General features: G+C 34.5%; 1 protein-coding gene across 2 annotated transcripts; it reads left to right on the top strand.

The window, feature by feature from the left end:
- Positions 1-221: 221 nt before the first annotated feature.
- On the top strand, positions 222-14286 carry LOC148619264 (inward rectifier potassium channel 2-like). Of its 2 annotated transcripts, none has more exons than XM_088578960.1 (2): positions 222-278; positions 10588-14286. In XM_088578960.1, exon 2 carries the CDS (start codon positions 10622-10624, stop codon positions 11822-11824), a length of 1203 nt encoding a protein of 400 aa, XP_088435086.1. In that variant the 5' UTR covers positions 222-278; positions 10588-10621; the 3' UTR covers positions 11825-14286. The 2 variants fall into 2 exon arrangements, with proteins under 2 accessions (XP_088435086.1, XP_088435087.1); XM_088578961.1 differs by lacking the exon at positions 222-278 and adding an exon at positions 6739-6890.
- Positions 14287-25388: the final 11102 nt, after the last annotated feature.

Genomic DNA, 25388 nt, shown 5'->3' with positions numbered 1-25388 from the left:
ATTTTCTGTCTTTGTCATGAGACAAGTACAAAAATTTAGTGATTGTCTACAATTATGTATTTTGCGAGTATATTAGCAGGTCTTCGTGGACTACTTATACTATTTCACTGTGTATCACTGCCTTTGACTTTGTGTAATTTTTCGGATGGTCTATTGAAGTGAATTGTTTATTTTTATACCAGATTTTATATTTGGTCCCTATTCAAATAAAATTTTTAAATCTTTGCTTTTGTCACATGTGTACTAGCTGTTGATATAAAGAGGACGTTTTTACCAAGGTAAGACCGCCAACCGATAATCTTAGTAATCTTGTGTAGATTATATGGGGGTAGTGGTCGACTCTCTGTTTCATTAAGCAACATTTAGTCTTAAATGCATGATGATTCCACTTTTTTTCCAAAACAAAATTCAAATAGACTTTGTTAAATGTCGATGCACTTGAAGAAGTTGTTTACACTGATGTCTCAACCTACATTTTTATTAATACAATTTTTAAACGCACATCTTTATTTTTCCATTTGCCAACAGCAGGCTGACTTGAAGAAGTTGTTTGCATTGATGTCTCAACCTACATTTTTATTAATACAATTTTTAAACGCACATCTTTATTTTTCCATTTGCCAACAGCAGGCTGACTACATGAATGTCATACTTTAAGCTTGCATAATCCACTGGCAATATGAAATATGACTTGAATAGATAACATTTTAACATCTCAGGTGACGATGCTTTTGTATGACGCTTTGAGACTGACCCGCTCAGTTAAAGTCAACCCTTTTTACATTGCTATTTATTTATTTAGCTCCAGGATGTTGAATACATGTACCGCATGTAAACAACAATAATAATCATTATTTTGGTTTGTTGTCTATACAAACAATAAAATAATCAATTTACTTAGAACAATTACACCGACATTATCGTCGTTCATTTGTTTGTTTGTTTGTTTTTTTTTCCAATCTGTTCCAACGTAATTACCCTTTAAACATTCCCACAAACTATAATCGCAAAGGCTCGTTCGTTCTTACCCAAGTGGTATACACCACAGTTAAAATTTACCTGAATACGATATTAAACCTCGTTATTGCTTTCGGTTATAATACGTCTAGCCAACAATACGGCTTTAGACTATTATTGACCCATTTGGGGGGGGGGGGGGAGCACAGACAAAATTTTTCAACGGATAGTCCATATACCCATGCGCACGAAATGTGTCCCTCTGTCTGCCAACCTGTTCCTTTACACTTATATGAGGCAGATTATCAATCTCCAGAGCAGCTCTAGTTCTGTGGCGTTGACGTTCCTTCACTAATATTCTCAAGCTCCACGCTGCGGCAGTCGTACGTTTCCTCTCTTATTAGAGTGAATTTCGAATGTCAGACGCTGTCCGGAGCTTGTAATATTCTGGAATGGCAAAAGTAGTGCGGTCATGGAATAGACTAATGCTCTGGAGTTAGGCAGACTACTTAAACTCAGATTACGCTACGTAGAAGACGTTCTATCATTGAGTATTTCTGGTCCTAGTCCCTGTATTATTATATCATGTTTCCCGTTCTAACCATGGTCAATTTGCTTTTATTTATTGTGTTTTGTCTGTTTTCCTGGTCTGGTCTTAGTTCATGGATTGTTATAAATACTACGTTTCCCGTTCTAACCATGGTCTCTGCGTTTATCTATGGTGTTTTTGTCTATTTTCCTGGTCTGGTCTTAGTTCATGGATTGTTATAAATATTACGTTTCCCGTTCTAACCATTGTCTCTGCGTTTATCTATGGTGCTTTGTCTATTTTCCTGGTCTGGTCTTAGTACATGGATTGTTATAAATATTACGTTTCCCGTTCTAACCATTGTCTCTGCGTTTATCTATGGTGTTTTGTCTATTTTCCTGGTCTGGTCTTAGTTCCTGGATTATTATATCATGTTCCCCGTTCTTACCATGGTCTCTTTGCATTTAGATATATTTTCCTGGTCTAATCCTTGTCCCTGGATCATTATATCATGTGCTTCGATTGTTCTAACCATGGTCTGTTTGCTTTCATCTGTGGTGTTTTGTCTATTTTCCTGTTCTGGTCCTTTTCCTTGGGATATTATATCTTGTTCCTCGTGAAAGTTTTACGATACTTACAGTGTATCTCAAGTGTCCTCTGTCATCAATGAAATAAGTGAATACAGTTTATTTACATTGCACATAGATAGTTACCATAACATACTAAAATAAACAAATAGGCAAGAATGTGGCAGAAGTTGGTGCGTGGTAACTATATATCTAGATCTTTGCAATTCTTTTATATATAAGTTGGGCATCTTTTGGTTTTTGAAAATGTTGGTTTGAAAGTTTAACTTAGAGTTGTCTCCCTTATACATGTATTCGTATCGTAGCTTGTGCATGCATTGTCTATGCATGTACCCACATGTTAGCTAATGTGTTAAGATACTTAAATTGGATTAACTGCAAAAACTTGTAAATAACATTCGATATATTTGATCGCGGACCACTTTTGAAAATTTCGTGCAAAGTTTAGGCAAAAAGCTTGGAACACCCTTTTTGAAAATCTCTTGATCCGTCACTATTAGTATATAGTTTGCCAAGAATCATGTAGAGTTTGTCTGTATGCCACTTCTTGCAAGACAATACAGCAACCATGAGTGTATAATGCTGTTAATGTTCTGATATTGTGTAGTATTTTTATATGAAAGATGCTCGATAGCAGACATAAAAATAAAAATCTGAAGGGACATTAAATGATATCGCGCCACGTTGCAAAAAAATGGAGATAAAAACAGTTTTAAATCGCCATAACTACTGTGTTAATAATCTGATAAAACTGAAATTTAAATTTGAAATGTATCTTTTTTGTTATTCAAGAACTACAAGTTTGAAAAGAAGATATTTTACTATCTCCTAAAGATATTATCTGGAAAACGTTAGGGACAGACACGCAGTTTTTCGGAGGGTACCACATAATACCTCGCCACTTTTGTTTGGCGAGGTATGAAAACGACATTATTCTTACACATTCGGTAAAACAGTTTCCATCTTTCTTTAAAAACAAACATTTTTATTTGCAATATCTAGACATGGAATGTTTATGACGGAACAATGTAATGTAAGAACACGTATCGTTGCTTTGAGAATTATCCAAGCCTTCCACTTACAACCCCACCCCCATTTGCTCGATAAAAATATTATGTGACTGAATGATCTATGACAATACTACGGAGCCCTGTTGGTCTCACAGAGATAAGAGATTGTAATTTAAAAAGTCCAGGGCTCCGTACAATACGGATCGGAACTACTCAGCTTTTCATGTTACAAAAAATAACTAAACGTTTCTCTTGAAACAACTTGATACGATAACAGTGATAGAGCCATATATATAGTAAGGACAAGTATAAAAACAAGAGCTGGATCATGCTTGGAGGGTGTGTCCAACACCATTCAAAAATTACCAGCTCTTGTTTCAGATTGACAAGATTCTGGCACAGCTAAGTTATATCGAATGCTTAATTGGTTCTGGTCCCATTTGACCCTTTCAATAAACATGAAGGCAAATCTTGAGTCCGCACTTCCTCAAGGAAAGGTACCAACTCAGCCGAAGTTACGATGAGTGCCAGATTATCGGATCGATTTCAAGTCCCTAATTCCAAAACGGATGGGGCCATAACTTCACAAATTATTACCAACCTTTTTAAGTTTTCTGGTTGTGAACTTTGTAAAATGTTATCAAGATCAGTCTAGAAACAAAAACCAATTAAGAGTCTACGGACCCCTTGTCGACGACGTCGACACGAGTTATGGCATATGGCAAGTTTTTCTTGCGGTTACATGAATGTACGGGAAAAAAATTACTAATTCGTTTCTATGGATGAGGATGCATCTCCATGTCAAGAAAGCTTTGATCATTTTTTTTAGAATGAATTAGTTTTGTTTACAAAATTTCTTACAAAGATTAATAGGTTTCGTTAAATCACCAAGTAAACTTTCACGAGATACTGCAGTAAAAGATCAATCATGATGATAATGGGTACTCCCTAATTACCGTTACTGCTTTAAATGACTCATCAGATCCCCAGGAAACGACGTTGTTGTTGTATATAACGTGATAACTTCAGTTAATTGACTCTCCTTTTCTCGTTTTGTGTGTAGCGATTAATAATGTACCTTGGTCTTAAACTGTTAGAGTACATTACGTGTATGTGTGACAGATGCTACTGTAATGTGATATAATATGGTGTCAACTTATAAATGGTAGCTAAGATGGGTAACAAATATCCTAAAACAACCCATGATACATCTGTTTGCAACCTCGGTCAGCATTGTCAACCCCAATCCTCAGTCTGCATTACAACCCTAATCAGAATTGCCAACCTTATAGTCATAATTACAACCTTGCATACACCATCATCAACCTTAAAAACCAACCCCTAATACCATTACCAAATTTAAAGTTGCCATTACCAACCCCGCATTAGTCACCGTTGCTGCCTATAGTCACCATTACAGCCTTATAATCACAATTACCAACCATATAGTCACTATTTCTGTCATTTTCTTCCTAAAAAGATGTTAGTGTTTGCATGGTGTGCTTTCATAAATGCCTCTAACTTTCTAGAGTGCCCATATGGGACCTGGATTACCATGCCCATTTCAAAAGTGCAGTGAACACTAATATTACTTACTTCAATCTTCATTACCATACATATTTAGCCACCATTACTTTCCCTACTCACCGTTACCAAAATCGGTCACATTACCACATCCACATCATGAACTTGTGGATCGTTACGGTGTATCCATCTGCGCCTTGAAAACTGATTTGTTCAACGTGTCATAGTTTTCCTTTCCACTTGCGTCTACCCCGGACTTGACTTTATGAGCAACTCGTGGGTTTTTCTAGAAAAGCAGAGGGCGCTTACCCTACCGGTGCACCTGGTCCATGCTCCCAGTTTTCAGTGGAGTCCGAGTTGCTCATTTGCTTTTGTTACTTTGTATATATTATTTTAGTTACTTGATGTTCTTTGTTGTGTTTGTCTGTTTTCCATGTCTGGTCTGTCCCTGGATTATATTCTTTTGATTACCGCTGTAACCTTGGTTACCATGATTACTCTACATCACCTTTACCATCCTACGCCACCGTTACCACACTCAGTCACCATTACCATCCTACGCTTAATCATCATTACCATCTTAAGTCATCGTTATCACACTCAGTCATAATTACTCTAAGTCACTGTTACCACACTCAGTTACTATTGCCAGTCTCAGTCACTTTATCTTAATCAATATTACCTTAGTCTGTTTAGCTATAATTAGATAAAATAAGTTTCTACAATCATTGACATCAGAAAACTGAGAAATGGTTTTGATCTGGCTTGCGTGAATATCCAAGCCACCCCCCCCCCTTAAAAAGTCAGACAGTCCATGCCTAACATAAAAATATGCAGAAGAAGCATGCCTTGCCTAGATATTTGCGTTATATACAACAATACTGGACAAGCCAAAGATGCTTTGATGTATTTCCAATGTGTAAAAGAGAGCTTAACCACTATTACACGCGATTTAAATGTCATCTAAATTATTATTTTCTATCATGTTACTGATGCTAATCTGAATTATTTCTCATGAAGATTATAATAACCTTATAATTTAGATTTCAATTGTATTTTGTATCTTCCGTTAAAGCTAACCAAATTTTAAAGGTCGTCTGAATATAGCTGAAATATTGCTGCTCGGACGTTAAACCCCAATAATCAATCAATCAATTTTAAAGAAAAACTATTAAAAAAATGATTTTTCAAAAGTTTTTAAAACTCGAAATTATTACTTCATAAAATATTTGCATGTTATTCATACGCTTGTATTAGACACGTCCATCAAAACTGATCAAAAACATCTGTTAACGTGTGTGAACGAAACAAAATATCTGTATTGATTTTGTCGGGGACTAATATTATTACAGAACATCAAATTGCTTACCTCTATTTACACCTGCTTCTCTAAATAGATCACAATACTTCAATGGCATGTATAAGTCGGGCACACGTGTCTATTTATAGAAAATTGTAGAAAAAATCAAAAATATTACCATTTGCCTTACGGAATATGCAAGATTTTTGGTTTGTTTTGGGTTATTGAGGTTCATATATTCGATAAATCATTAGGCAAATTGAGGGTTTATAAATATTTCATGACGAGACAGGTGGAGTAGCTGTTTAATGTACATTTTTACGTAGCCGACCCTATGTTGTGAGAGTTTCCTCGTCGTTCATTGAAGACCCATGGGTGGCCTTGAGCTGACATTTTTCATCCCGGTGGGGTTGTTGTCTCTTTGACTTATTAACTAAATCCATTCTCGATATATGTAACAAGTTTTAAATATGAAGATATAAATTTCAGCAATTATTTTTCTTTTTCATGTGTTTTTATTTTTAATTATCGAGTAAAGGAATCAATCTATGCATTATGATTGAGAAGTCTGTCTTACAGTTACCGAGCTACCTGCTAGCGCATTTAACATTTTAAATCCACCACTTTCCTAAAAATATAAAAACAGTGCAAACACGGTGACCACCTTCCCTAGCATTAATATAGACAAATAAATAAAAAAAAATTAAAAATCAATGTAATTCTAAAACCATTCAAGGTATAAAGGTTTCAGTGTGGTTGGAACAATGAATGCTTCACGTTCTCGTTATGACAGTCCTTCTATCGACTGGTTCGTCAATAAATAGTACCAGTATAAGTTTCTAATGAAAACAATGTGACAGATGATAATCAATGTAGTCATTTTATACTGATAATACTGGTACAAGTAGGGTCATATCATCATAATTGTACTTGTCATTGGATACTGTGTTAACATGAGGTGATACAGTTATCAGTATAGCAAGGTAGGGCCATATTCACCATTTCTGTTAAAAATGAAAAAAAAAAAAAACATTGCAATTATTTAGTTTTGTCTCTCGCAAATATTTACAAAGCTTGTTTCAATACTGAAATTGTAGAAATCTATGCAGTTTAAAACTTCAATATGATTACAATTATTAGCTCTGTTAATTGAGGAAAAAACCAATACGATTTTTCTTCATCATGAAGTACTTTTATATATCATATTTTTGATAAATTATAAAGCTAAGCGATATGATATATTTTAATGCAAGAAAGATAACTATATATTGGCTTTCCCCCCTTACAAAAGCTCCTCAGTTCAGGATTCCAAAAAGTAGTTTGTACATGCATGTATGATCTTTTTAAAATTCAATGCGGCAATATACGTGTATTAAGATGTGATATCCAAGCAAAGTAGAATATATAGGTATAAAACTATCGTATTCAATTTACGAAACATACAACCTTGGAGCCAAGTGCACATGAAAAGATAATGCTTTAATTCAGAAGCAGGTGCCGCGTGGTCTGTAGGGAATACAAAGTATAATCCGCATACAAAATCTCGGTCAAAATAATTTTTGTTTGGTTGGTATTCATGACCAACAGCCGGTAAAGTCTAATTATTTAAGTAAAACTTGCATTTCCCCCATGCAGGCATGAGGCATCATGTCGTTTTGACCAAATCGCAAAATTTCAAGTGCGAATAGAACTTTATACTTTAATACTTTTATTATGGAATCATATTAGTTGTAGAAATATCCAAGATAATAAACAAGTTTAGGTTATTTTGGGGTTATATTATTTATCAATACTATTTTTTTCCGACGCAGTCGGTATAGTTTCGCTTTTTACCCTTCGACCTTAATGACGCTCTACCATGGAAACGCAAGTTACCTGATAGCAGTTCTGTTTCCCGATTACCCAAATACTGATAACTTAGTGGCTCTCGGAAAAAAAAAGACTGTATCGATATTACATGCAATGTGTTTTTTTCTTGAGTGAAATGTAGAAAGTTATAAATAAAAAGAACAAGATTTTACCGCGTCTCATTTTTAACGATAGTAGTCGTTTTTCGTGATTCTGATCGGAGGTGTTCTCTGTTATTCTGCATTTTAGTATGGGATTCATGTAAAACTTCCCTTCGTTTGATATAATCGACGGTTACAGAAATAAATCATATCAACAATAGGCCACTCTGTGTAGATATTTAGGTTCTCAGAAATGAGAGTTATTATGGTTGAAAGTTTATTCAGTTCTAAGAATACAAGAAGTAACAAACGATTTAATGGTTTACACGTAATGTCAGGTTCATCAAAAAAAAAAGAATAACAGATTTGTGATAGATTAATGCAAGCATTATATAAAAGCTATTGATTTTTTGGAAGATTTAACGGTATTTCCAAGACATCAACTCCTAAAGGACATCGAATATACATCTTACAAAGTGCTTGATTAGTTACCTCAATCATGGAAGCTATTATCCAAGATTTACAGCGACTGATCCTTAATAACTTAATATGGCCCCAAGTGTACTGCTGAAATATCAAGATTGATTTTTCAGTCAAACAATTTACAATAAAGTGCATCATTTCCTGTACGATATAGTACTACAGCATGTATTAACGTCTTAATTCTATGACCCCCATGGATTAGTATTATTGTCACGATTTTAAACTATTAAGAATCATGATGTGAATTCCCGTGTCATACGAGTAGCAATACCTTCTACTGTTACTCCGAGTATGCCAGAATAGCTGGGTATTGCTGGTATGCACTTAGCTAACTTAACAAACGTCAAATTTGTGCGTTGGATGAAGGATACACTAACTTGAATAGCGTTAACTTTTTAGTGTGAACAACGCACACGAACTTATAGTTAATTACATACGACATAATTAATTTATACGGACCCGCCTAATTAATCACTATAAACTGTGAAATGATATCATATTGCTGAAATCTGAAGCTAAGATCGTGAGAGTGGTCAACACAGGTACACGAACAAAATGTTCATGCTATACACGCATGTCATTTTTTGCAACTAGGCTGAGTACTGCTACTTAAAATGTGGTGTCTTCGATCTTAGACTAATTTTTTTTCCTGCAGGACTTAAGAGTTGCTATTAACGCGAGGCATGGGTTTAACCTGTAAGGGGACTAACTTAAAAGTTAGAGACGTCTTATCGATAATTATATCACCTATCATTGGTTCTATGATGTACTAGCCATAGGACCTTGTAGACTTGGGACGACTTGTCTGTGGGTCGTGTTACATGTATATCATAAGCGACCCGAGGATCGCTAAATTTGAGAGAAACTTGTGGAAAGAAAATATTACCTGGACCGTTCAATATTTATCAGATTGCTGGGCCGGTGCTACCAGCCCTTTTTTTTTTAAATAATAAGCGAAACAGTGAAAATTTCCTACAGAATCATTATAAAATAATGTAAAAACTTGCCTATATTTAGGCTTGAAATTATCTTGAGAATAAATATTTTACCTAAAAATGTTCAAATGTAGGTTCAAGGTCATCTTGTAGGAAAATTCAGACAAAATCTATCCACTGCTAATACAAGGTATGGTCAACCTTAAAAATGAAGTAAATAACTTTAAACTTTTATAATGAATTGTGATATTTTCATGCCAAAATTTAAACTTTAAAGTATGGTCTGAGTTGTCGTTATTTCTCTATGATAAAAGTTATGTTACTTTAAATTCAAACACATTAAATAAGATATTATACTATTATACAAATGAATATCTTTTCAATTATATATAATTCAGTATGCTTTACAAAATATCAATTACAATTTTAAACTCTTAGAACTACTAAAAAGTCTACTAACTTGCTGAAGCACGCATGCTGTAAATCTTAATTTTCCCATTTCCAGCGGAGAATTTACACAACTCATTACTGAAAGAAAATCTATAATTGGTTATACATATATGGACCTTCCCTCGAACCTCGGACTTCTCATCCCACCATTCTATTAGTTATAGGGAGCAACCATATGATTTGTATTGGTGGGGGGTGAGAATCAAATTTTGTGTTCTTTATTTTTTTCAGTGTAATTTCTGACTCGACTTTTTTTTATCTCTAGCAAGCCCTGAATTTATCCAATTGTTCATTACGGATTTGTTAAGTATACAGCATCGTCCTGCTTTTTTTCAAATCTGATTGATTGATTGATTGTTGGGGTTTAACGTCCGAGCAGCAATATTTCAGCTATATTCAGACGATTTTTTTTCAAATCTGATCCTAGTCTCCAATAAAATATCAAATGGTTGTTTCCTTAACGCCCGTTGTGTAATTATAAGTCTTAAACTCCCACGAGTTTGTTTTTGTTACTGGTTATTGGTATGTCGTGACTTTTTCAAGCAAAATGACACTGTCTTACATAGAGATGCCTTCGATCAACACCATAAGATATTTCCTAAAGTATAAAATAAGGTTATTTCTAATATCGTTTTTTTTCGTATATAAGGTGTATTCAAATCTTAAATAGGTGTATAATAATTTTGCTTTACATTAAAGCCCTAGTTTTGTCTGACGTGAAATTCTATCATCTTTTGTTTCTCTTACAATTATTAAGTTTTCGTATTATATTGATGATCAATTTATATCTTTATACAATTGTCAATCTGAAGTATTAGGAATCGAGATAATAAAGGCTATTGATCTGCGTTGTTTTTACAAAGTCTTTATAGGTTACATGGATGACAACGACTGACCATGATGAGTAGAATGAGAACTTTGGGTCTGAAGAATAAAGACGAAGATACTCCAATAGGCGCAAAGAGACTAGTTGATAAATATGGACGGACTAATATATCAACCGAGGGCATCAGGGGCTGGAGAAAACGATATGTGTACGACTTTTTCACTACGATGGTTGATATTAGATGGCGGTGGAATATACTTATTTTTGTTGGTGGATTTGTGATCACATGGTTAATATTTGCAGCATTCTATTGGATAATAGGTTTTTTTAACGGAGATTATGACAATGAAGACTTAGATGAACACCATAAACCTTGCATCAAGAACCTAAGGTCTTTCCTATCGGCTTACCTATTCTCAATCGAAACACAAAGTACTATTGGTTATGGATTTTTTTATGTGACCGAAGAGTGCCTTGTTGCATATACATGTGTTTTAATTCAGTCAATACTCGGTGCAGCCTTACAAGCGGCTTTAGCAGGACTTGTCGTTGCAAAGGTAAGACGCGGCAGAAGAGATAATAATACAATACTTTTTAGTAGTTTTGGTTGTATATTTTCTGACGGCCCGTGTTTGAAGTTGACATTCAGAGTGGCCGACACGAGAAAGATTCACGCCATTAATGCAAACATTAAGGGATATCTATTCAGAAAGGAATTATCTGATGGCGGGAAACCGGTGCCTGCAAAACAGGAGTTACTTAACTTTAGTGTAGAAGGTGGGTGTAACGGATTATATTTAGCATGGCCACAACAAATTGTTCACATAATAGACGACAAATCACCATTCTGGAACGTTTCAAAACAGGACTTGCAGGAAGAAAATTTCGAGCTCATTTTAGTATTTTTCGGAGAAGTTGCAACTGTGGGAAGGCCATTTGAAACAGATTATTCATATTTACCTTGGGACATAAAATGGGGTTGTAAATTCGAACCATTAGATCACAAAATAGACAATGAGTTCGACAGATACTTTGTCGATGTTGCAAATTTTAACAAAACCTCGCCTGTTTCTACCCCAATATGTAGCGCTAAGGAACTGCATTTGACAATAGACAGGAATAACAAAAAAATTCCGGAGCATATACGACGAAATGTTCAGAAAGACAAACCAAGTCCACTCTTCAGCCGTCAAAACAGTGTGGCAGACAAATATCTAGGTACGACTGTTAAATCCTGCCATGAAATTCCAGCATTTTCTGCTTTACCTCAATGAGTTCAGAAACATGGATTTAACAGAAAGAAAGTGACCGGCTAAAAAACACACTTTCCATTGTGCGCGGTATTAAAATATTTTAGAATATTTGTGTAAAGAGCAAGGATTTTAAAGTCTTATAAAATCTTTGGGCGATTGAGGTGAGAGAGAAGTCGGTCACAAGTTAAGGCGTGTGACTTCACCGCTCAACACCAATAGATTACATGTCTGAATGGGATAAAATATATAGGAGATTAGAATTATGTTTAAGGCATCAACCTTTTCACTTGTAAGGAGGGGGTTTATTTATAAAATTATAATGTTTGGCGAAAAAAAAAATTACTCAGCTATGTACAGAAAAAAATAACAATGTAGATTTTCAAATTTAAAGTCATTATTAAAAATCAATTTTACGCTTGTGCGTAAAAAATCGTATTCAACTGAAAAATTCCGAAATAAAAATCTACAAGAAATGGTTTTGTGCTTTAAGAGGTCATAATACGATTTATAACTTTTTTATTTTTAAGTCCGTATACTCTATTATGGTTACAGTTTGAAAAAACTCCAAAACCTGGTGTGGTGCTACTCATATTTCTTTCATTGATTTCTATAAAGATTTATTTACCAGTTATGAATAATAATTGATACACAAATATTGATATCAATAATTAATTAACAACACTATTAACGAGTTGATAATTTATTTACTAGTATCAATTATTATCTTCTCTCCTTGAATAAAATTCAATGAAGAAAACTAGAATGGAAATTCCCCTGCACTTCACATAAGTTGTTTTAGTACTTATTCCTTCACTTTACTATATTTTGTCTATGAAGTTTTTGAGTGTTCCTTAACTTTGCCATGTCCTGTCTAACTGTCAGACTTGCAGTGAAACTAGTATTTCTGATTTTGTCCGGTGGCGGATCCAACCCCTAACCTTAAATCACAGGCCCTTGGGACCAGGATTATTTTTAATCACAAAAAAATATCATTAATCATTTTGTTTCCATATTTGAATTATTATGTGTGTTCTCAGACATGTCCGCTTGCTATTTAATGCTGTCTATACTTTGCCCACTTTTTCGTCTATATTCTCTCTAAAACTGGGCATAGTATGAACACCATTAAAGAGCAAGCGGACATGTCTGCGAACACACATTATTACTCAAATATGGAAACAAAATGATTTAATGATATTTTTTGTGTTTTAAAAAAATGCTGGTCCCAAGGGCATGTGCCTTAAATCCTGGGTCTATCCCTGTTGTCAATTGAAAAACTATTATTTTTGCCCATTTAGCTACATTCTCAGAAGAGCTGCACCTTAACATATAAAGAGACAAGACACAGTTAGTTTAGTTTAATTGAGTATCAAATTAAATATTAATCATCCATCTATTCCATACGACTGTGAATTTTAACCTAATAGCAATACATCAGTTAAACAACAACAGCATTCGTATATATTTCTCTGTGATTCTGAAACATGGTTTAGTTTAAACGGCCGGTTTATATAACACAACAATCCTATGTAATGTTTGACATTTCTCATATTCTTAATTTCACCTTTTCCTCTCAAAATTCATTTGCAATTTTAAGGCATTTTACCTCGGCAGACAATTTAACAATCTTTCTTTAATTCACGAATAACATTTACTTATGATATGCATGACAGTGTTAAATAAATAGAAGTTCTCATACTTCGGGGTTTGACGTCAAATTTTGAAGATATTAAGAAAACAAATCGGCATTTTCATATTCCCGACATTGACTTCCTTTTTTAAAATTTTGAGCAAAGAGAAGCAACTCTCCAACCCGACAAACCACTCGTCGCAATTTTGGCCGAGTTCGTACCCTCCTCATACCTCGTCTGTATTACGTCAGCTGCCATTGGAACTACTTTCGGAAATCTTCTATGTAGAGGTATTTAATGTTCATTTAAAGATGGATGCGCCCATAATATGGATTTGAAATTGGAAAATGTGTGCTTATAATAAAACATGTCGTTTTCTAAGATAATTAACTCAACTTTTTTAATTCTATTTTTACGGATATGTACGTCTTATTGATAGAGCGTATCGTACATCCTATGGCTAGGTCAAGCGAGCCATATTTCAATAATGCAAACATTTTTGATTGAGGTAGAGTAGCGGAGTCACCCAAGGTTTGCCGATTGCCCGACAGACTAGTATGGTCTCACTAACCACTTCCGGGTCAAATGGCCACCCCACTATATAGTACCAAAAACACACTGAATCTAGACCTATGCATTGTAAGTGCATTATTTGTGTGTATTCTGATTAAAAGTAGTCAAAATAAAGCTGAGAATGTGTACTTATCATATGTAATTTACTACAAAAGTGTATGAATATTTTTACTGTGTGAGTAATTTGCCTCCATGCTGTCAGTTAGCAGAAAAGGTAAAACATATTTTCAGTATTTTTTATTCAAATTTATTTTGTGAAGAATTTCTACGATCATCGTACCATTAGAGTAATGATTTTGAAGCCTTATTTTCCAAGCTTTGCAATGGTATGCAACTTAAATGTGTCATTTGTCCTGGGAATTCACTGTGAAACATTACTTGTTTAACATGTAAAGTAACGGAAACGTCAGAAGTGGTTATTCAGACCTAAACTGTAAAATTGGAGCAATAAACAGCAGTAGACTTCAATATCAAATATTTTGTCTTATTGTAGTTGCGGTAAGTACTTGGATACTTTTAAACATTTATTTCAAACCATTTAGCTACTTACCAAAGTGGACATAGCTTTAGTTTCAAAGAAATATGTTTACTGTTCTTCCTTTTCCTAACGAGACCGCCATCCAGGTTATTATGTGTTGGTGGGTTACGTCCCTTTGCAATTTGGAAATATGAAGAACGACTATATCATGACGATTCTCAAAACTTTAGCAGAAAATGTGCTTATTAATATCTTCCTTAAAACCATATGCATTCATTGGTCTTATTTTGGGTGTTATCCAATCAACGTATTTATTTTTATTTAAGTTCCGGGCATAAAAACGAAGACTGTCTTAATAAGAAGTATTAAGATTGACAAATGGCCGACATAATAAATGACCAACATGATAATGAATAATCGTAAAGTAAAATTTGGTGCATTCATCTCAAAGTGAAATGATGTCCAAACTATCTGCTCCGTCAATCAAAAGATTGTTTTTTTTTAAATCAGAATTGTATGTTCTGAGCCTTTATAACAAACAAGCTCATAATTTTTACCTAAATGTAAAAAAATACATATGAACTGAATGCATACATTTAGAAACATATGCTGAACACTTTGTATTGATACAAGAGACAGAATTTTCTAAACTTAATTCGAAACTCAGGTTAGACGCTACAGCCTGCCCTCCCAGAAAATACTACACTGCCGCGCCTGTCTCAATCTGATCTTGAGCACAGAAGTGTAGTGTAGTAAGCCGCGGAAAATCAGTGGTCTGTCGAAGACAATGTAAGAATGTGCCCGAGAATTTCGAAAAGTCTGTCTAAAGCGGTTAGTAAGGGAGCAACGAACGTCTCCCGATGCATGGAGCTTGTAATTTTTTGTTAATTCGGCTGTAACGGGAGTCATCTGTATGTGCAAGTTTTTCAGTGAAAATGGCCAGTTAACACTTTGAAATCTGACTAAGAAAACAGCAATACCAATCTAACAATATAAGTAGTGTGTTATCCTTTCAATTGATGATAGTAAGCGTTTGAATGTTCATTGATGTATTTGTTTTTCTAGATTTTACGTGTCAATAACAAATACCTATGACCGACTCTCAAACAGTACACCCTGCGTGGATTGTTCGCGCACTGGGCTCTGTCATTAAACAGTAAATAAGAACTTCATGTGGAAAAACACAGTTTATTTAACCAAGTACAAAGTCACGGAAAATACGGAAAACAATGCTGCATAACGCTTATAAAGGCATAACGCCTAAGAGTGAATAAACCGATTTAGCTAGTTAACTGGTAAGGAGGTGACTGGCTTTAATTTAAATACCTAAACATCGTTGATGGGAAAGCGCGAGATTTAAAATCATACCTGTTGACCAACCTTAACTATTAATTTACATTTCAACATAGCTCGACGGTCGACAGAAAACCAATAAGTTAAACTATAAGTATTTTAGTGTCTAAAGACGCCAAAATATCCAAAATCATTCTCTAAATCCGCTAGACAAAAATTTCACAAGTATTCTCCGGAATGCTACATTTTTTTAGAAGAACGGCAAAACTGTGGATAAGTTAGAAGCAAATAACGTACAGGCTGTAACAGTATTAAAGTATAGAAACGGTGTGCTACACACCTGAACTGGCAGTCTGTAGGAGAAGCTATAAACCGTGCAGCACACTCGCTTACTGAGTTCAGAACGAATCAACCTACCAGAGCAAGGATATCAACTCAAATATTATGAACTTGAATCGGGTAAAACTTGTTTTGAAACAAACTGAACTTGTGTAAGGATAATCAAGGGAACCAAGGTTCTAGCGGAAATTAAAAGGAAGCAATCCAGGGACAAAGACCAAACATGAAAAAAACAGACATACACAACAAAAAACATTAAGTAACTAAAAAAATACAGAGACTCGAACATTTAACATAAAACACAAAGGCAAGCACAAAATGAACGTTACGACTATTTGCATCGGTAACAGTGTCATATTACGTAACCAAATCACGTGAACAGTTAAATAAGTAAACGATATCAAATATCAAGTAGCTACAGTCACCTCCGTTGCACTGCCTATACAGTACGTTGTACGAACAAAAAAAATGGAAGAGGGAAGAACTTTATTATGGGTCATTTGAGAGGCTCCTAAAATAATGTAACTCGATCTTAGCGGCTTTTTCACGACCACGTTGTTTAAGAGTAATCAAGGGAACCAAGGCTATAGGGGTAATTAAAAGAATGTAACCCAGGGACAAAGACCAGACATGGAAAACAGACATACACAACAAAGAACATGAAGTAACTAAAATCATACATACAAAGTAACAAAAGCAAATGAGCAACTCGGACTACTCTAAAAACTGGGAGCATGGACCAGGTGCACCGGTAGGGTAAGCGTCTGCCTCTCTAGAAATACCCATCGAGTTGCTCATAAAAAGTCATGTCCGGGGTAGACAAATGAGGAAAGGAAAACAATGACCCGTTGAATAAATCAGTTTTCATGGTGCAGATGGATACACCATAACGATCCACGAGTTCATGATGACCACCATAAAACTTCTGTAGTGATGACTTCAATCCTGTAGCAATATAACCCTGTTCCAGAAGCCTATTTGTTAGAGTTCTAGCGTGATACAAAAAGTTTGCGTAGTTTCGGAAAGCTCTCACATAACGTACCAGTTGTGATATGAACACTCCATACCCAGGTGCTGAAGGGATGTTGCCACAGATGAAAGGAAAGTTGACAGTTTTGAATGAAAAGTCATCACGTTTGTCGTAAAGTTTGGTCAATAGTTTTCCTTTACCATCGATTTATAAGTGTAGGTCAAGATATGAGGCTGACTTCACAGTGCCTGTAGTATCCTTTATCTCAAGTTCTTTTGGGTAGATGCGATGTATCAAATCCCCGAAATTAGGATTGTTTAAAGATAATACGTCATCTATATAGCGGAAACTGAGATTAAAGGATCTAGCTAACGATATTCTTTCTTTCGGACTCAGCCTCATAAGAGAGAAGGAAAAGTCAGCAAGTAAAGGATCACAATTTGTTCCCATTGGAATGCAGACCGTTTGTTGAAAAACACGTCCACCACACTGGACAAATATGTTGCCAATTAAAAATTCCAGCATTTTGTAAACAACTACCTCTGTATATCAAAGTTTACGATGTTTTAAGTTTGGAATCTTATTTTAGTTTAAACATATTTATTCAGCAAAAATATACTTGTCATTTAATACAAAACAATTTTATATCTGACAGGATCTGGAAACAAGCCTCAAGGCTTTTACAAGTCCATTTCCTGCGATATTGACAAAAATATAATACAAAGATTGCATGCTCTTAATAACATAATTTAAACTGTTAACAAAAAGTAACAAATTGTGGTAAAGGAAATGTTGAAGAGTTCAATTAGGAAGAAAATGAAATTAATCAAGTTGCAAATCAGTTAATAATTCTCTTACTCTGTAGAATATATTTCTGCACCTTGATAAAAGCTTGCTTATTTTGATTATCGGTCAACTGACCAGAACCAAATAGTAAAATATCGGTATTTAACATAACTGGTAAATTTTGGGAAAATAGAGTCTCACTGCGAAGTTCTCGATATTTATCACAATGTTACAAGAATGTTATTTTAAAGTAGAATCAATGTATATCTGATGGCTACGTGCTCCAGAATTATCCTATTTTCTCGTTCTTCTGATAAATCTACAATTAAAAAAAAACAATAATAGGTAACTTCCATTAAGATTTACTTAAAGTTTTTTTTAATTGATTAACTATTTACATCAAAGACAACAGGACGACAAAAAAAATGTGTAGTGACGGTTTTTATATAAGGTCCAGGAATGTATCATAGGAAAGAAATTAGAAATGTATCAATGAGAGAGTAATGTGACATTAATCATGTGTTAGGGGAATCGTAAATGAAATATGTGTGAGAACTCAGAAATGTAACATGTGAAAAGGAAACCGTGGAAACATATTATCACGTAATGGTGCAATCATCAGTGTAATGTGTGGGAAAACAAAATGTAACACATGAGAGTAAAGAAAGTGGAAACATTTTACCGTGTGTTGGTAGAATCAAATTAATGAAATATGTGTGGAGAATCAGAAATGTAATTTGTTGGAGGGAAAAGAGATCGAAAATCAGAATTGATATAGCGGTCGCCAGAGCCTTTAGATTTATAAAGTCTCTTAGGATTATCTTACACTACCGCAGGATATTGGTCCAATTGGCTTACCCCATTACGGTTCAAAATCCAGAGTTTGGTCCACTATATTGGTATGTCTAATAATTCATTCTAATGCTATTCACGCCAATAAAAAACCCAATAAACAACTTTACTGCAACTAAATATGTTCATTCATTTGATTCATATTAACAATGATCCATTAAAAATTGTTGACCTCTGACCTCTTATCAGTACCTGTTTATTTTTATGCATTGACCCGTATAAACCAATCGTTCACTATAGTATATTCAAGTTGCCTTCAAATGCTTTATTCTTAGGCGCACAATAAACCATTCGATGTTTAGCTAGAAATGCAGACCATGCGATGTTATAAGTAGTTATCGATCATAGAAAGGAAAATATAAAGAGGAATGCTGCATATCAATTGGAAGAGCTGCTTTCAGATATTTCAGGCAGACCCTGATGGATCCATATATTTCAGGCAGACCCTGATGGATCCATATATTTATAAGCCTTGCAAACCATGCCCTATTAACTAAGTAAGGTGTCATGCTGTGTTTCCATGTTTGACAAAAAATGCCAAAATGAGCATACATTGGTGAATTCTCTAAGTTTAAAAGAGTACCTAAGGAACTGTAAAATGTTGGAAATGCCTTCAGAGTGTTTTAGAACCTCAGGAAAAAATTTGGGCAGGGATCCCCCAGTTATTCCACCGGGTCTGATGGGGCATTAGTCCAGCATACGTTTGCTGAAAAAGAACACAAAATGAACTTAAATCATGGCTAACCAAAATATTCATCACCATTCATATCATATCAGGAGACCATTTATACTATAAATATTAAGCCAATTATCATTGAAATCAAAGCAAGTATAAAGATATGCGGGAAATGGATGCCTAGAACGATCTTTCGTCATCAATATTCAACTTACAACACATTGTTTCCAAAAAAATCATTGGAATCTGAGCTGGTGAACTGGTGAAAATGGTTGATTATGACCTTCTGACCCCTGTGTTCTATTTTATTAACGAAGGCAGTGTATTTTGACCGATGAATGAATGATGACTTGTACACGTGAAAAACGACAAAAACAATTATTTCAGGGGCCATAACTCCTACAACAGGCAACAAAGCATTTTGAAAATTTCGGCGGAGGTCCGTCTTCTGACGGTGAACAATCTTACTCTCCATCATAATTTTGCAATATTCAAAGGTTTTTGAGTTATTAGCAAAAAACTGTATTTCGACCCCTATGTTCTATTTTTAGTAACAGTGGCCATATTTTCTCACCAATCAAAAGTCCAAACGGTCGTTTTGTGCAGGATACCCTAAAAAGTATTACTAACCTTCATAAAAATTTTGTACAGTAGATTCTGAGAAGATTTTTGAAAGTAATAATATCAAAAAACATCCAAAAAAGGCAATAACTCTTACCCTATGTCAGATTTTGGTTAAACCTAACGGTTTTGGACATACATACAAAAATCGGTTGTATGAATTCTGTGTTCTACTTTTAGAAATAGCGGCTATGTTTTTTTTTATTTCACTGATCAAAAATCCAAACGACTTTCATTGAATTCTGTAAAGTAGTTTCTGAGGAGGAGATGTTTGAAAGTAATAACATCAAAACAGCAAAAACATCCAAAAAGGGCATTAACTCCAACATGGGACAACAGATTTTCACCAATTTTTGACAACAGATAGACTCTCATCATGCTGAAGACTTTTACTTGTGTCAAAATTTGGTTAAAACTAACGGTTTTGGAGATTTAGGCCAAAAACAAACTGCTGCCCAACCCCTATGTTCTATTTTTAATAACAGCGGCAATGTTTTTTTACTGGTAAAAAATTCAAATGGTCATTTTGTGCATGATACTGTAAGGAACAATCATAATATTAAGTTTCATCCAAATCCATTTTGTAGTTTCAGATGAGAAGATGTTTGAAGAATTGTTAACGACTTCAACTGTAATTTGCGCTATTTCAAGTAGTTTAATGCACTCGTGATAAAAATAATTTTGGAGAACATTTTTTTCATGATAAAATAGAAAATACAAGCAATTTCATTACAAAACTCATTATGTTATCGCTATTATTATATATAAAACACGAAAATAACAGACAGAAAGCTGTAAAAAATACCGGGAAACTTGTAACAATATATGACAATAAAAAGAAGTTTTTGCCTATCACTTCTAAAAAACTTAACAGATTTTCCAAAATTTTGTATGATAGAATTTCGCGGATTCGGACTATGACGTCATACAAAATTCAACGCAACAAATTAAAAAATGGCCACGGAATATTAGACTGGTTTCCGATCGCAATATTCAGTATGTTACACATATACTATCCTGGTTCCCGGGAATACGTTCCAGGTATTAGCTACTAGCATTACACTCTCATGGCTATAGGGAAATAAATACTACCGTTTTCCCTATATTTGTATATGTGTAACATACTGAATATTGCGATCGGAAACCAGTCTACACATATACAAATATAGGGAAAACGGTAGTATTTATTTTCCTATAGCCGACAATACTAATCTTTTCAAGTTTTTCAGTAATTTCTAATTAAAACTAGGACTCGAAAACCATTTTTGTTGTAATACTTTCATCTAGAGATTAAAAAATCACCATGGGAATAGAGGTTGACCATCTTTTTTTTTTCAACCACCATCAAAAGTTTGAAGGTACTGGAAGTTTTGCATTTTTTTGGTTCCGCACTTATTTGTAATATGCAGTCTTTTTAAAATTTCATAAACTATGCATTTTGAAGGATTAAAAAATAAACTAAATTTTTTAAACTTTAATCCTCGAAGAATCTGAGAGAGAAAAATCATCATTACAAACTTTGTCAGTACACAAATCTGTTCTACTTTCTTTCATCTGAATAGGGTAAACGATTGGTCAACCGAAAGCAGGGAAATAAATAATACTCTTTTTCCTATAGAGAGTGTATTGCTAGTAGCCAAAACCTGGAACGTAGTCCCGGGAACCAGGATAACGGAATATGTGATCGAAAAGTTGTACGACACGCGTAAAAAGGAGATACTTAGAGGATCAATATTGAAAAATGGAAGAATTTGTAAGAAAATACATGTTATCGCTATTTTATATTTCAAAAATAACTTACATGTTCTAATTGTGCTTTTCAATAGCTGTTTAAATTTCTGCTCAATATTGTTGATTCAATGATTCAGGCCGAACACCTTTAAGTTTTTTAAGTCCAGTTATCTTGTTACAATTTTAAGTAATTGGGTTTTAAGGCAAATTACTGGATAAGTGTCACGAATCAGTCGCTTATTTTTATCGTTTCAAAGGTCTTAGCATATATCTATTTTTATTCCGAGAATGTTCATATGTTATACTATTTTGTACTATAAAAAGAAATCTTTTGAACAATTAAGTTAAAAGATATGCGATAAAATAAATGTCCAAAGTCTTGTTATGCTTTGTTTTCTGGGGGGGGGGGGGGGGAATCGACGTCATGCATGGAATTTACGTCATAATTTACAAATTAAATTTTCAACAGGCAAGCAGAAAGTTATCATCAGCGGGAAGAATTCGACTGAAAAAAAGGAGTACAATTGCAGAAAAGAAGACAACAAAAACAAAAATCCTACCATAAAAATAAACCAATTGCAAAAGAGAATTCAAGAGTATACAAGGACAACGCATAGGCAAAAAAGACAAAGAGAATATAACATAAGAAATAGACAAAAGGAAGACAAAAGACGCAAAAGAAATGACAATATGAAACTTTATAGGAGGCATTCCAAAATATCAGAATCTTCATATAATTATGGAGATGATGCATTTTCTAACAAAATGGAAAAAGCAAGGTAGGCCTGAAATAGGACAAAACTATACAGTAAAAAAAGAACTTCAGTGAGTTCACGATACCACACATACGCGCCCATAGATGTTTTCTTCAGACAAGATCAAATCACTATACCAGAAAAGAGCCCCCATGACAAATTTCTGTTAAAATAAATCATATCGAAGCTAGCCATTCAACAAAATTGGTAAGAAATCCGTAAACAAAGGGATTCGCTATACCGCTACCCAGGCTATGTACATATATAGGCCTACATGTAACTCAATAATTTTCAACGAAGCCCCCCATGAAAAATGGTTTCCCTTGAACGTATTCTGTGATAATCAAACTCATCCTAGTATAACTACAGCTGCCAAAATCAAGGGATCAGTTATGACGCAATGACAGACGCTGACAGTCCGGAAAAACAGTATACCATATATAGGAAGTTGTTGCGTGGAGGTATAAGTAAACCCATATTAAAACTGTAGATAAAAACTTTTTTGAGACTGCGCATGCTCGTGGTCCTCAAGATGCAGCCGGTAGGTTTCATAAAAAAAACAAGCTGATAAGTCTGTTATTCGTGGGCACCATGTGATTCAAAGTGTACGTGACTTCTATGACTTCGCAACAAAACATCTTAGTAAAACTGTTGACGATTCAAAATGCGCACGAAGGATTTTCTATCGCCTCGATCAATAGAATTCACCAGGTATTTTCTACGAAATTAGAAACAGTAAAAATTAGAAAGTTGTCCTGCTATACACGTAAAAAATGTTTAAATACAGATTATGACGATTGCATGATTGTTGACCAAATTGACAACTTTTTTATCTTAAAAATGACTAAAGAAATTGCTGATCAGGAATCAGAAGAAGTGGAAGTTGCTGATGACATTGAACACCTTTACGACCTTGAGCCGAAAGGAACATTAATTGCCGTTGAAGCAGACGATGTTAATATTCCTTATTATCTTGTTAAAGCAAGACGGTTCTAAGAAAAGAACCAACTGAGGAACAAAAATAATGCACGGATATTATTTCGTAATGGTGAACGGAAATCCACTAGAACAAAAACTGATAAAACATATTCCTGCTATTGTTCCCGCGCTTTCTGTAGTGTATACGTATATGTTCGGAACTAGAACTGGGTGACGACGGAACAGTTTTTATTGACGATTCCCTCCTTAGAAATATACTGTGCTGCCTTGACGAGTGAGAGGTCGACTAAAATTTTAATGACGGTTAATAAAGTTTAATTTTGTTCATGGTTATGTTTATTTAGGAGAGCAAAAGGCAGATTGTCACTATGATAAATTTGATTCATACTCATGCTCCAAATAAGGCCATTCGAAAAAGAAATATTTTCAAAACAATAATATATTATAAAATCAACCCGCAATTGATGTTGAATAGTACGCAGACATTAGGTCATATTTCGAAATTTATGGTATAAAAAGTCAATAAGACAAATCATCAGAAAGTCTCTTCTTAATAACAAACACACGTAATCATAAAATATAAAAATGGATTCAGGTAGTGGACAGGAAAGAATGCTTGCAAATGAGGTAACGTTTGATGGTCAATTAAAAAAAAAGAAAAACGTGATTCAACGTGGAGTCAACTTTGTGCGCGACGTCCAAGTGATGGCAATAGCTCACGTGGCCTATGACCAGGTGAGCTAAAAAAGGGCAGTGGTTCCGATCTAGAAACAGATGTGAAGAAAGAGGTTCCAGACACACAGACTACACTCCATATTCCATGTTATTGTTTGCCGCTCATTTTTGCCAAAATCTAACAAATGTCTAGCATAACCCCCAAAACCATCCTGATACATCATTTTTATTACGGTTACCGCATCGTGACACCGGAAGCCCGGAGTTGACAAATAAAAATGAAACTTTGCATATAGACGATGAAATAGGAATTTCGAAAATGCAGTTCTGTGGAATGGTGTCAGTTTGTGACCCCGTGATACTGCTTTTTTGTAATACTAGTAATCATTCTATTTGGCTATTTCGTCATGTGTTATTATGATATAGCTGTAGGTGCTTCAGGGCCTTAAAAGTGTATGGCTAGTGTTTCCTGCACCAGGCATAATTGTTGAAATTTTATTCTAAGACTTTGGCGTTTATGTTAATTTATGTGTCTCTGGAACTCGGTGCCCAGAAACTAAACGCTTCTACATGTCACATAGGTGTCTATGCGATAGCTTGTATGATTTGAACTCTATAGCTTTTCAACCGAGAAATGTAACTAGTTTAGAGGGACATTTATCTAAGGATATGCTTTATTTCAATTATTGTGACTTCGGTTTGAATGATTTGACGGACAGTTTTGACCTGGAGATCTTAAATCGAATTTCCACTTGAAAATTTAGAAACTGGAAAAGGCCAACTAGTACTTGTTCAATTATGCAGTATGTTGGAGTTTTGTGTTCATTCATTTAGGTGTTCCATGTAAAGCAACATCGGTCCTGAATATTACTCAAACTGGCGTAATGCTACGATGCATCAGGGATTTGTTGTGTGTTTATTAAATTCCTTTGTTATCAAAATGGTGAATTCAGGAAATAAATCAATGCGTTCAATATTAACCATTCACAACAATAAGCTTGTGTTAAGATACGTTTGAATTCAATTCCCGTACTTTTCATTCTCCCATATTTTTGCAATTTGAGAGGTAAAAATTCAAACGATGGATATAAGTTGATTCAGTACATGAGTACTTTGATTTTAAATTAATGTTCATTAAGAAGATTCCGTTCCTCCTTTGGCGTCATATACGAAAAAAACAATATCAAAGAAATTTAAAGAATGTTAACGGCAAACTGTATGTAAATATAAAACCAGCAAATTATTTTCAAATTAATTGTCATTAAA

Source organism: Perna viridis, chromosome 4 (genome assembly GCF_037379345.1).
Source record: "Perna viridis isolate PV_CMFRI_1.1 ecotype Kerala chromosome 4, ASM3737934v1, whole genome shotgun sequence".
In the NCBI taxonomy this organism is placed as follows: Eukaryota; Metazoa; Mollusca; class Bivalvia; order Mytilida; family Mytilidae; genus Perna; species Perna viridis.
Note: the sequence above shows the minus strand (reverse complement) of the source record. Positions and strands in the feature narration are given on the sequence as shown.